Genomic DNA, 13,118 nt, shown 5'->3' on the forward strand with positions numbered 1-13,118 from the left:
CTGCTCTTTCCTCAGAGCTCTGGAGCCTCACACGCAGCTCAGACACCTCAGTTTCCAGCAGCTGCTTCTCTTGAGTTGCCTGGTGAGCTGTCTGCTCTATCTCTGCCAGCAGCACGGCCTGCATCTGGAAGATGGATGCACAGAGCCTCAGGGACAGGGCTGCTCCTGAGGCTGCAGAGTGGGCCGCAGGGAGAGCAGCAAAGAAGAAATTATTTCAGGCAGAAACCATGCCAAAACCAAAAGGCAGAAAAGCAAGGATTCCAAAGGAGACCAATGTAGAGAAAAGAGGGAAAGGGAGGCAATGGGCATCCTTGAGGCTGCAGCTCTGAACAGCAGCTGAGATGGCTGCGCTGGAAGTGCCCTGCCCAGCCTGCCATAGCCACCTCTGTGTCCCCACATTGCTCAGTGCCCGGCACAGGCACCAACTCTGTCTGGGACAACACTGCTAACTGAGGGACACAGAGGCTCCAGAGGAGTCTGCTGCTGCTCCCCTCCCAGATTTCCTGCTGGGAGCCGGGAGAGAACGGTGCAAAACTTGGGCAGCAGACAGCAGATCCAGCCTCGGCCTCAGGGTGCAGCAGCAGCCCCGGGCAGAAGACGGCAGCTGTGCGTGCTGCTGGGAGGGGAAAGAGGTTGGGGCCTCCAAGGCAAAGGTGCTGTTGTGTGTCCCTGGAGAAGAGGATGCCACTGCACAGCTTACCTGGGTGTTGACCTCCTGCATTTGTCTTCTATGCTCAGAACAGAGCTGCTGTTCCTGCTTAAGAGCAGAAAATAACCGAGACACACGATTGTTCAGCAGCAGGTTCTGTTTTTCCAGAGTTCTGAGGCGCTGGTTCTTCTCCTCCAGAGACACTATCAGCCTAGAAGGGAATATGCAACTCATTGCTACACGGTATCAGATTTTATAAACTCTCAGGACTTGCAGCACCTCAGGGAAAAACTCCTCTGTCTGATGAGGTCTGTCTAAACAACTTGGCTGTTTGTTCTCCCTGCAGTCAAAGCCCAGCATGTGCCTACTCTGCTTTTGGCCCTAAAAGAACAGGGAGTTCCTGCCTACATGCCCTACCTTCTTTTTGAGGTGGGAATGTGAATACAAACCTAACAAAGTCTTGCAATGAAGACATTAGAGGAGAGGAACCATTTTCTTCTTTGGACTAACCCGGCTCCAAGGGAGGGAGGTTTGGTCAACATGGAAGAGACATTTCCTTCCCCCATTTTGTATGTCCAGGTAGGAGGAGCAGCACCCTACAGCCAGGGGATCTCAGGCGAGTTCCCTAAGATCTACCAGAACCCATCCTATTTTCATCCGGAGAAACAAAGGCCCAAGTGGCAACAGAGGCTTGGAGCAAAAGCTGATGGAAGATGCAGAAGGCTCCAGGCAAGCAGGAGTGCCCTGCCTTTCCTTTGCCTTCTTCTTGGAAGAAGAATCCTGTGGCACTGAAGACTGGCAGGACTTGATCAGCTGGAGGAGCCCCCCATACCTTGGTCCTGTTTCTTGCATTCTTTGCACAGTCAGTAAAGCCTGTGACTGGGCAGGGTGGCAGGGAGCCTGCTTGACCCCCTCCAGGCACCGGGGCACATTTTATGAGGAACCATGCAACAGAGCCGCTCTTGTTGCTGGGCTGCCTCCGAGGGCAATCTGGCCTAGATCAGCAATCAGGGCCTTCAGATGGTTCTGCCCAGAAAAAGCATCAGAGGCCAGGCTGATCCACATCCCAGAGGCTTCAAGTTACAGGACCCAAGGTGGAGCTGATGGATGAACCCTGCTCCTTACAATGCAGCTCGGGCAGTGTCAACACACCCACCTAAAAACACAATACCCCCTAGAGGGAAAGAGCTACCCCCAAATCCTTTCTCTGCAGAAAAACTCTGTTTGAAGTCTTAAAAGTAAAGAAAATGAAAGACAACATCCAGACAAGGAGAAGTGTCTGCACGGAGAGTTCAGAATCTGCCACTTAGGAAATGCTGCCAGAGCCCCTGGCAGGTGCAAAGAGGGCAAAGAGGGAATCCATTCACCACAATGCAGAGTCCCACAGGCTTTCATTTACCTGGCTTTTTCAATCTCTAGGACATTCACCGAAGCCCGCAATTCTGAATTTTGCTGAGCCACTTCTTCCCAGCGATTCCTTTCCCTCTCCAAGGATTCCAGATGCACTTGCAGCTCCTTGTTCTGATTTTCTGCCTCCTCCAGGATCTTCTGGACGTGCTCAACCTCCAACAGCTTCTGCCTGGACTCTTCCTGGGCCTCCCTCACCTCTTGCTGGGCTCTCTGGACAGTCGTTTCCTGGGACTCTCGGGAGGCTGCCAGCTGAGATGTCAACTCTCCCACCTCCAGTCAAAGGGAACAAAGCAGTCAGGGGCTGCAGCCACAGCTTGTCACTGTCAGCCACAGCACAGGCTGAGAGGAAAGGCAAAGGACAACTTTCCATTTCTCCCTGTCCTGAGAGCACCAGATTCACACTGGATATGGACAACTTGTTTTAGTCTCTAAGAGGCCCACCACCAAGGGCACCTGAAAAAGCACCTCCCAAACCAAGGCTGGCAAGGAGAGGCCAGCAGGAATCCATGCTGATGGTTGCTGGCCAACAGCCCAGAGGACTAGCCCAGCTGTCCAGAGCAGCAGCTGAGATTCAGCAGAGCACTGTGTGTCCTGCAGAGCAGCTGCCATGGAGCCCCCAGAGCCCAAGACAGCCCCAGGGATCAGCCCACCAGCTGCTGCTCTGCCAAGGAAAAGCAAGAAGGCCACAGACCCCTCGCTGCATGGCTGCCGTGCCAGTGCTGTTTCACTCACCTGCTTTTGTAGAGCCTCCCTCTGCTCAAGGAGCAGATTCATTTCCTCTTTGAGGCCGTGTAGCTCTTCCTTGTGCCTCCTCAGTGCTGCCTGGACTTCACTGTGAGCTTCCTGCAGCTCAGCTTGCAGATTTGCCTTGATGGTCTGGCAACAAAATGCAGAGCAACTTCCTGGGACCTGCCCTCAGGCTCAGCTTGTTCCACGTGCTGCCTCAAAATCCCATTCCTTCAGCTGCTTCTTTTGGCTTCTCTAGCCAGCTCTGCTTCCACTGCAAGCCTTCCTTCCTGGGGCTGAGCTCTGGAGCTTACCAGGCTCTGTGCTCCCAGGGCCTGAGGCAGCCCTTGCCTCCTCAGTCCCAGGAGCTGCCTTTTGTGCCCTTGTCCCTGCCCTGCCCTCTGTTGCCTGCCTACTCACACTTACCTGCCCCTTCTCTTGCAGCTCTTTCACCTCCTGCCTGAGCTGCTGGACCTGCTGGTGGGCTCGGCTGAGCTCTCCCTGAGTCTGGAGCAGTGCCTCTGATAAAGCACTCTTCTCCTTCTGCTCTTCCAGCAGCACCTGCACCGAAGGAAAGAGCAGAGGGCTTCACACTTCTCCTGCAGCATCCGTGTGGCAGAGGCAAAGACTGATGGGCTCACGTGCTCTCACAGCACTCGGCTGCTGCTCCCCTGGGCCACTGCCTGCCCCGGGGCCAACACAGCTTCCCAGGAAGTGACTTAAAACACAGCCCAGAAGACATCTCTGGGTTACTGTTCAGAAATACTCCAGGCAAGTCTTTAAAAAGATTTTTCTCTTGTCAGTGTTCCTGCTGCACCCTCCCCATTCCCACATAAGAAAAGAGCTACAAACTCACTTTGGCTGTGAACACCTACCAGTACACACCAAAAGGGGAGCGGAAAGAGAACAGCGAAGGTACCCTGAGGTACATCTTAGAACAACAGAGCACAAGAGCAGCACAAAGATCTCAGCTGATAGCTGATGTTTCTGCCTGGCTTCCTATGAGAGGGCTCATTGCTGGTCCCAAAGACAGCCCCGTTCAGCTTTCACCTCCCCCAGTTCAATGTAGAAGACACGGAGGGCATGCTCCACACAGCCCCATGTCCTGCCATCTCCCACAGCTCCAGCCTTGCAAAAAATCACACCAGTTCTCCTCTCTCAGTCATTACCTGTCGCTTGGCATTTTCAAATCTCCTTAGTTCTTCTTGTTGGGCCAGCAGGGTGGCATCTTTCTGCCTCATCTCAAACAGCACCTTCTTGTGCTCCTGCTCTCTCTCTGCCTTCTCTTTTTCCCATTGCTCCAGCGTCTCCTGCATCTCTGCACGGTGCCTTTCGCGCTCACTTGCCTGAGGAGGGGAGGAGAAATTTGCAAGATGAAGTCCCAGGCAAGCTCCCTGCTGAAAAAGGTGAAGCTTCATCCCTCCCACAACCCCCAACCGGAAAAGACAACAGCACTCCAGAAACCGTGTCCTGTCATGGAATTCAAAAGGAGGCTCAGCAGGTGCAAGAATCACAGACTCGTGGAATCTCTTCTGTTGGCAAAGACCTTCCCAAGCGTTGAGTCCAAGTGCTCAGAAAAGGAGGTGTCACCTTCCCTTCCCTGACACCCCAGTCACAAGGACTGAAGGACCAGGGACAAGGGGCCTGTTCCCTTTGCTTCCAGCCCAAAGCTAATCCCTCTGTCCACCATGGAAGCACAGCAAGAAAGGAACCGAGTTCCCACGCCTGCAGCCAGCAGCACTGTTGGCATCTGCTCCATGCCGGCAAGTGCTCCACGCTGGCATCTGCTCCGTGCCAGGTGGGACTCAGGGACAATCCTGCCCTGGGCTGCCACGCTTTGGGTGGGCACTGCCCAACCTGCTCTGGAACTCCTCTTACGCCCTCACTGAAGCTGTGGCTGCATTTACTGTCCCAGCACCATCCTGGGGGCTCTCAGGCACCTCCAAGTCCAAGCTGCTGCCTCTGCTGCCCGGTCCAGCAGCGGGAGGCCTTGGCAGAGGATTGCTGCCCTTTCACACCCTCAGGCTCTGCTTGTGCTAAACCAACCCACAGGGCTGGCTTGGACACTCCAGAAGTGTACTGTCCCCTACCAGGTCTTGCAGGAGCTTCTTTATTTCCAGTTGCTGAGCAGTTCCCTGAAGCCTGAGGCTTTCGTGATGCTGCTGCTCTGCCTGCAGGAGCTGTTGAGCTGTGTCTTCCCGTTCCTGCCTCCTGAGAGATCTCTCTGCTTCCAGCTCATCTTGCAGGCACTTCACTTCTCCTACAAACACGACCAACAGCAAGAGTCAGAGTCTTTACTGACTTTACTGACCTCAGGCCCTTTCAGTGCCACCAAGCCCCACCACTCCTCAGAAGCTCTGTGGACAGAGGCAGCTTTACAGGGTGCTTAGTTCTCTAGGCAGGGGCAGCACCACAAACAAAGCACACGAGGTTCTCACCTTCTATCACCTCCTTGGCCTGTGTGACTGTGAGCACTTGAGCCTCCAGATGGTTCCTGGTGGTCTCCAGCTGAGATATCTGCTGCTGAGCAGCAATCAGCCTGGATTCCAGGCTCTCCTTTGCTGACCTATGAGTTGCACATACGGAGAGACATGAGTTGCTTGCTCCAGACACCCACAGCCGGGTATTCCAGGACAACGTGGCTCAAGATCCCCACACCTGAGTATGGGAAATGGGCCACGTGGAAATTCGCCCAGGCAAGGCACATTTGTGCCATCTCAACAGCAGAGCAGGGCCCTCTGAGGGACTGCCCAGGCCTTCCCTATGGCCTGGCACAGCACAGACAGCCCAGCCCAACTTGGCCTCAACAGCCAAACCTTCAGCTGCTGATCCTGATCTATGACACTGGCTAGCTGTGTCCAAACAGGCTGGGGCGACGAGCAAAAGCCCAGCCTCTGCTCACAGCCCTTCTCTCATCAGCACTTCCAAGCTTCTCTGCAGGGGGACACAACAGACTCTTGTCCTTGCTGACTGCTGACTTTTTAATGCTCTTGATAATGGACATAAAGGTCCATCATCTTCCAGACACCCTGTATTTATGTGGCTTCAGAACTACTTTGCGTGACACAGTAAAATCTCATGGTCATCTCATAGCAGCACTTGTAAAAAATCAGGACGCCCTTTTGTCTGAACAACAACTACCTGAATGCAGAGACTGCAGTTTAAACTCTTGCAAGGTCATGGAGTAGACTTGCCACCTTTATTTTAGTGTTGTGGGCCAAGCAGGCAGTAGCCCGAGGCACTTGTCCTTCTTTACAGAGTGAGAGGGACCATCCAAAGGGAGGTTGGCAGGTTTGGCAGCTGGGTGCCCATCAACAATCAGCAAGAATCCCCAGAGGCTGTTGAGAATTCCAAAGAGCTTTCCCTGCTGCTCTCCAGCCAGCTCTAGGGCCTGTCCCACACTTCTCAAGAGTGTGCTTGGAAGCAGAAAGCCCTCAAGATTTTCAGCAGGAGCCTCTGGCTTCCCCCTGAATGGCAGTGTGCTACTTCCAACGTGCCAAGGTCGGAGCCTGGAATGCTGAAGACGAAGCTTCAGTTCTGAAGATCAGGATCATGTCAAGCTACTTGCTAAGGAATGAGGGACGTTCAATGCCCAGAAGAAGAAACCAAAGCCAAGAGAAACCTGAGGTTTCACTCAGCATCTGCATGGTTTACCTACTACTCAGTTCAGGTCTGGGTGGATTGCTTTGGACTTCCCACAGGAGTGTGCTCGGCAGCACAAACAGGAGCCCAAGAGAGCTTTGCTGGCTTTAGGTGTCAGAAAAAGAACCTTCACATTGTGGCATATTTTTGTTCTTGGGACTCTTCCATATTCTGTCCATGGAATGTAAATAGATCTGAAAAGGTTCTGCTCCCTGCCTTTACCTGGTCTCCTCCAGCTGCCTGGAAAGGTCTTGTTGGAGCCACTCCATGGCTGCCAGTAGGCCCTCAAGGTCAGCCTTCTGGCCCAGCAGCTCCTGCTCTCGGCACACCTGGGCCAGTGCGTGCCCTTGGCCAGAGGATTCCGGGCCCAGCTGCTCCAGAGAGCAGCTCGATGAATCTTGCTCCTGGGAAACCTGGAAGTGGGACAAGGTACAGCTCGAGCCCTTCCTCGGGAGGCCTGTGCAGAGCCAGCCAGTGGCACCTCACAGGCAGCCAGAGGACAAGGAGCACCTGTGCTCTGGGCTCAAAGTTTCACAGCATCTGCCCTATGCAGCTCTGATAGCCGGGGCTGCCAAAAGCCTCTGGCACTGTTACCTTGGAAGTGCTGTGTCAGGCCCTGCTGGCTTGCCTGGGACCAGACAGCTCCTTCCCAACAAACATCCCCACTCCAAACTCCGTGTTGTCACCCAAAAATACTGCATCTTCTACAACTGGCAATACCATTTACTCTAAGCACCAGGAGTGCAGCTGATTTTCAGCCATTGGTCCACTTTAGTCCATCACTCAGTTTAGTCCATCCCTCTGCTCACCTGCTGCATTACTTCCCACACCAAATCCAAAGCCCCATTTGTTGCATGGGCACAGGAAAAGCAGCTCCCCATGCCCAGCTTTTGGCCTGGAGCAGATTGGAACAGTAAGCTCCAGAGCTGGAGCAGTCTTTCTGGGCGAGCCAGGAAACAATCTGGCAGTCAATGGTCTCTGGCTGGAGCCAGGCAGACAGACAAGGCTGCCTGCTGCAGCCCGGGCTGCTTTACCCAAGCAGGCCTGGACTGACAGGGATAGAGACCCACCTCCTCATGGGAAACAGCACTGGAATAATTCAGGGACCCTGGAGTGGACTGAAGGTCAATGCCAGTGCCTTCCTGGATACCAGACTTTCCCATCAGGATGTACAAGTGTTTCATCAGAGTCCCTTTGGCAATTTCACTTTTCTTCAGTGCAGCACTCAGTACTTGGGTGTTCTCTCTCCATTTCTTCAAAGAAGCAGCCCCATGCTCCAACTCTTCCTGCTCGCCTTCTCTCTCCACTTCCCATTCTTGAGTATTTTCCTTATGATATCTTAACTCATCTGCATGCATTTCATTCTTCTCTTCCACATCTCTCATGTGCTGCTGGTTCAATTCCTGTCCATGCTGCCAAAACAGGGAGAAAAAGGGTCACTCATTCACCCCCTCGGTTTGCTTTTCAGACCAGATCTGGACTCCTGCTGCAGGGGCAGGCACTGGCTGCCCCTCTCTCTCTCCCCCTCGGGATGCTGCAGACCTTTGCTGGTCTTCCCCCCTTGATACCGCTCCTTCCCTCAGCCTGTCCCAGCTTCCTTTCTGCCCTTCCCCAAGCTCTTGCAGCCCCACTCCAGTGCTCCTCTGGGGAGGAGCTGCCAGAACTGCAGCCAGGATTTCAAGTCCATGCTAAGCAGGATTTAGGCAGTGCCACGAGGATGTGCTCTCCATCAGGGAGGAAGGGAAGAGCAAACATCGCCAGCATTTCCTTCCCTGGGCTTGGGCTGACAGCAGTGGTTTTCCAGCTCTGCTGTGTAGAGTTTCCATGGCTCCATCCCCGAGAGCCCCACTGCCCTCTCTTGGAGCAGCAATGGCCAGATCCCTCTGTCATCCTCTGCTGCCACTCAGGACGAGTTCTCCCCTTGCAGGCACACGTCCTGGTGTGGATCAGCACTTGGCTTTCCTCTCTTCTCTCCCCACTGGCTGCTCTCAGATGGCCAAGGCCAAACACCTTTCTATTCACAGCAAACTTGGTCTTCTCACCCCTCCTTCCAGATCCAGATATTTAGGAATCTGGACATGGGTTTGGACACGAGGAATTCCCCAAAGCATGCAATGTCCATAGAGGCAGTGTGGACATTGAGGACTAAAGCTTCTAGGGCACAGAAGCCCAGCATGGAGGAAAATCAGCAGGCTCAGCATTAACTGGCTTTGACATGACTACAACATCTTCTCCTCCTTATTCAGAAGAACGCAGTTGGAGAAGTTTAATTGGAAAAAGGTGCTCCTTAGAACTATTAACTGAATGTGCAAACACAGCTAGGAAATGGCCCTTTGTGGCATCTGCCAATCTCACCAGCACATCCATCCTTTCCTTCTGCAGGCTCTCCAATTTCCTCTGCAGAGATGCCACCTCCTGACGAAGAGTCACAGCCTCTTCCTGCCTTTCACAGGCCTCTTTCTCCAGGGCAGTTTCTCGAGAGGTGTGCTTGACTGCTGCCTCCCACAAATCTGCAGCAGGGAGGGGGAAGGAACAGGAGAAAGGAGAAGGGGAAAAGCAAAGCAAAGGCAAACTGATGTGCATCCTGCAGAGACAACAGCAGTGTCTTCTCTGCCTGCGTCAGTGTGCCAGGCCCTGAGCCCACAAGGGCTCCAAAGCTGACAGAAATGAAGGAAATTTGCAGGCAGAGAAAAAAGCAGGAATGAAAGGGGAAATGTTCAGAGGGACGGGAAAGTGTGTTTGCTCTTGGCCTTGTGCAGAGTGAGCAATCCAAGAGAGACAAAGGAGAGGGGATGCCTGTGCAGCCCTGCTCCAGAGAGGCCAGTAGCCTGGAGGCTCTGGCAGGGCCTGGAGTTTGGGGGAATCGAGCTGAGGCATCCAGCTACAGCTCCTCAGCACAGACACGGCACCTGGAAGGCTCCAGCTGTGCACGGGATCAGCCATGGCACAGCCGGATGGCACTGCCAGCCACAGCATCTTTCTCAAGAAAAAGCTTTCACTGGCACTTGGATGGATAAATCTCCTGCTGGTTGTTTTTCCCTCTGCCATCTCTGGGCACTTTTCCTCTGCGAGCCATCAGCGAGATCCCCGCAGGTGAGGCAGGATGGGGCAGTGGGTGGGAGAGGAGAAGCTGTACCTTGCTCACTTTGCTCCAGCTGTTTCAGCAGCTCCTGATTGTGGGCTCTGAGATGGTCCCTCTGAGCCTGTGTCTTCCTCAGCTCCAGCTCCACGTCCTTACACTGTATGGCCATGGCCTCTGCTCTTTCCTCAGAGCTCTGGAGCCTCACACGCAGCTCAGACACCTCAGTTTCCAGCAGCTGCTTCTCTTGAGTTGCCTGGTGAGCTGTCTGCTCTATCTCTGCCAGCAGCTTGGCCTGGATCTGGAAGATGGATGCACAGAGCCTCAGGGACAGGGCTGCTCCTGAGGCTGCAGAGTGGGCCGCAGGGAGAGCAGCAAAGAAGAAATGATTTCAGGCAAAAACCATGCCAAAACCAAAAGGCAGAAAAGCAAGGATTCCAAAGGAGACCAATGTAGAGAAAAGAGGGAAAGGGAGGCAATGGGCATCCTTGAGGCTGCAGCTCTGAACAGCAGCTGAGATGGCTGCGCTGGAAGTGCCCTGCCCAGCCTGCCATAGCCACCTCTGTGTCCCCACATTGCTCAGTGCCCGGCACAGGCACCAACTCTGTCTGGGACAACACTGCTAACTGAGGGACACAGAGGCTCCAGAGGAGTCTGCTGCTGCTCCCCTCCCAGATTTCCTGCTGGGAGCCGGGAGAGAACGGTGCAAAACTTGGGCAGCAGACAGCAGATCCAGCCTCGGCCTCAGGGTGCAGCAGCAGCCCCGGGCAGAAGACGGCAGCTGTGCGTGCTGCTGGGAGGGGAAAGAGGTTGGGGCCTCCAAGGCAAAGGTGCTGTTGTGTGTCCCTGGAGAAGAGGATGCCACTGCACAGCTTACCTGGGTGTTGAGCTCCTGCCTTTGTCTTCTATGCTCAGAACAGAGCTGCTCTGCCTGCTTAAGAGCAGAAAATAACCGAGATACGCGATTGTTCAGCAGCAGGTTCTGTTTTTCCAGAGTTCTGAGGCGCTGGTTCTTCTCCTCCAGAGACACTATCAGCCTAGAAGGGAAGCAAGCAACTCATTGCTACACGGTATCAGATTTTATAAACTCTCAGGACTTGCAGCACCTCAGGGAAAAACTCCTCTGTCTGATGAGGTCTGTCTAAACAACTTGGCTGTTTGTTCTCCCTGCAGTCAAAGCCCAGCATGTGCCTACTCTGCTTTTGGCCCTGAAAGAACAGGGAGTTCCTGCCTACATGCCCTACCTTCTTTTTGAGGTGGGAATGTGAATACAAACCTAACAAAGTCTTGCAATGAAGACGCCCTCCAGGCACCGGGGCACATTTTATGAGGAACCATGCAACAGAGCCGCTCTTGTTGCTGGGCTGCCTCCGAGGGCAATCTGGCCTAGATCAGCAATCAGGGCCTTCAGATGGTTCTGCCCAGAAAAAGCATCAGAGGCCAGGCTGATCCAAATCCCAGAGGCTTCAAGTTACAGGACCCAAGGTGGAGCTGATGGATGTATCCAGCTCCTTACAATGCAGCTCGGGCAGTGTCAACACGCCCACCTAAAAACACAATACCCCCTAGAGGGAAAGAGCTACCCCCAAATCCTTTCTCTGCAGAAAAACTCTGTTTGAAGTCTTAAAAGTAAAGAAAATGAAAGACAACATCCAGACAAGGAGAAGTGTCTGCACGGAGAGTTCAGAATCTGCCACTTAGGAAATGCTGCCAGAGCCCCTGGCAGGTGCAAAGAGGGCAAAGAGGGAATCCATTCACCACAATGCAGAGTCCCACAGGCTTTCATTTACCTGGCTTTTTCACTCTCTAGGACATCCACCGAAGCCTGCAATTCTGAATTTTGCTGAGCCACTTCTTCCCAGCGATTCCTTTCCCTCTTCAAGGACTCCACATGCACTTGCAGCTCCTTGTTCAGATTTTCTGCCTCCTCCAGGATCTTCTGGACGTGTTCAACCTCCGACAGCTTCTGCCTGGACTCTTCCTGGGCCTCCCTCACCTCTTGCTGGGCTCTCTGGACAGTCGTTTCCCGGGACTCTCGGGAGGCTGCCAGCTGAGATGTCAACTCTCCCACCTCCAGTCAAAGGGAACAAAGCAGTCAGGGGCTGCAGCCACAGCTTGTCACTGTCAGCCACAGCACAGGCTGAGAGGAAAGGCAAAGGACAACTTTCCATTTCTCCCTGTCCTGAGAGCACCAGATTCACACTGGATATGGACAACTTGTTTCAGTCTCTAAGTGGCCCACCACCAAGGGCACCTGAAAAAGCACCTCCCAAACCAAGGCTGGCAAGGAGAGGCCAGCAGGAATCCATGCTGATGGTTGCTGGCCAACAGCCCAGAGGACTAGCCCAGCTGTCCAGAGCAGCAGCTGAGATTCAGCAGAGCACTGTGTGTCCTACAGAGCAGCTGCCATGGAGCCCCCAGAGCCCGAGACAGCCCCAGGGATCACCCCACCAGCTGCTGCTCTGCCATGGAAAAGCAAGAAGGCCACAGACCCCTCGCTGCATGGCTGCCATGCCAGTGCTGTTTCACTCACCTGCTTTTGTAGAGCCTCCCTCTGCTCAAGGAGCAGATTCATTTCCTCTTTGAGGCCGTGTAGCTCTTCCTTGTGCCTCCTCTGCACTGCCTGGACTTCACTGCGAGCTTCCTGCAGCTCAGCTTGCAGATTTGCCTTGATGGTCTGGCAACAAAATGCAGAGCAACTTCCTGGGACCTGCCCTCAGGCTCAGCTTGTTCCACGTGCTGCCTCAAAATCCCATTCCTTCAGCTGCTTCTTTTGGCTTCTCTAGCCAGCTCTGCTTCCACTGCAAGCCTTCCTTCCTGGGGCTGAGCTCTGGAGCTTACCAGGCTCTGTGCTCCCAGGGCCTGAAGCAGCCCTTGCCTCCTCAGTCCCAGGAGCTGCCTTTTGTGCCCTTGTCCCTGCCCTGCCCTCTGTTGCCTGCCTACTCACACTTACCTGCCCCTTCTCTTGCAGCTCTTTCACCTCCTGCCTGAGCTGCTGGACCTGCTGGTGGGCTCGGCTGAGCTCTCCCTGAGTCTGGAGCAGTGCCTCTGATAAAGCACTCTTCTCCTTCTGCTCTTCCAGCAGCACCTGCACCGAAGGAAAGAGCAGAGGGCTTCACACTTCTCCTGCAGCATCCGTGTGGCAGAGGCAAAGACTGATGGGCTCACGTGCTCTCACAGCACTCGGCTGCTGCTCCCCTGGGCCACTGCCTGCCCCGGGGCCAACACAGCTTCCCAGGAAGTGACTTAAAACACAGCCCAGAAGACATCTCTGGGTTACTGTTCAGAAATACTCCAGGCAAGTCTTTAAAAAGATTTTTCTCTTGTCAATGTTGCTGCTGCACCCCCCTCACCCCCCGTTTCCACATAAGAAAAGAGCTACAAACTCACTTTGGCTGTGAACACCTACCAGTACACACCAAAAGGGGAGCGGAAAGAGAACAGCGAAGGTACCCTGAGGTACATCTTAGAACAACAGAGCACAAGAGCAGCACAAAGATCTCAGCTGATAGCTGATGTTTCTGCCTGGCTTCCTATGAGAGGGCTCATTGCTGGTCCCAAAGACAGCCCCGTTCAGCTTTCACCTCCCCCAGTTCAATGTAGAAGACACGG

The 13,118-nt window shown here is 54.0% G+C and overlaps 1 protein-coding gene across 1 annotated transcript; it reads right to left on the bottom strand.

Moving 5' to 3' along the window:
* Nucleotides 1-3,629: 3,629 nt before the first annotated feature.
* On the bottom strand, nucleotides 3,630-9,825 carry LOC137466683 (centrosome-associated protein CEP250-like). The gene is made up of 8 exons (XM_068178374.1): nucleotides 9,564-9,825; nucleotides 8,783-8,937; nucleotides 7,498-7,839; nucleotides 6,650-6,840; nucleotides 5,224-5,351; nucleotides 4,876-5,045; nucleotides 3,955-4,131; nucleotides 3,630-3,656 (listed from the first exon to the last, which is right to left on the bottom strand). Exons 1-8 carry the CDS (start codon nucleotides 9,676-9,678, stop codon nucleotides 3,630-3,632), a joined length of 1,305 nt encoding a protein of 434 aa, XP_068034475.1. The 5' UTR covers nucleotides 9,679-9,825.
* Nucleotides 9,826-13,118: the final 3,293 nt, after the last annotated feature.

Source organism: Anomalospiza imberbis, unplaced genomic scaffold (genome assembly GCF_031753505.1).
Source record: "Anomalospiza imberbis isolate Cuckoo-Finch-1a 21T00152 unplaced genomic scaffold, ASM3175350v1 scaffold_396, whole genome shotgun sequence".
In the NCBI taxonomy this organism is placed as follows: domain Eukaryota; kingdom Metazoa; phylum Chordata; class Aves; order Passeriformes; family Viduidae; genus Anomalospiza; species Anomalospiza imberbis.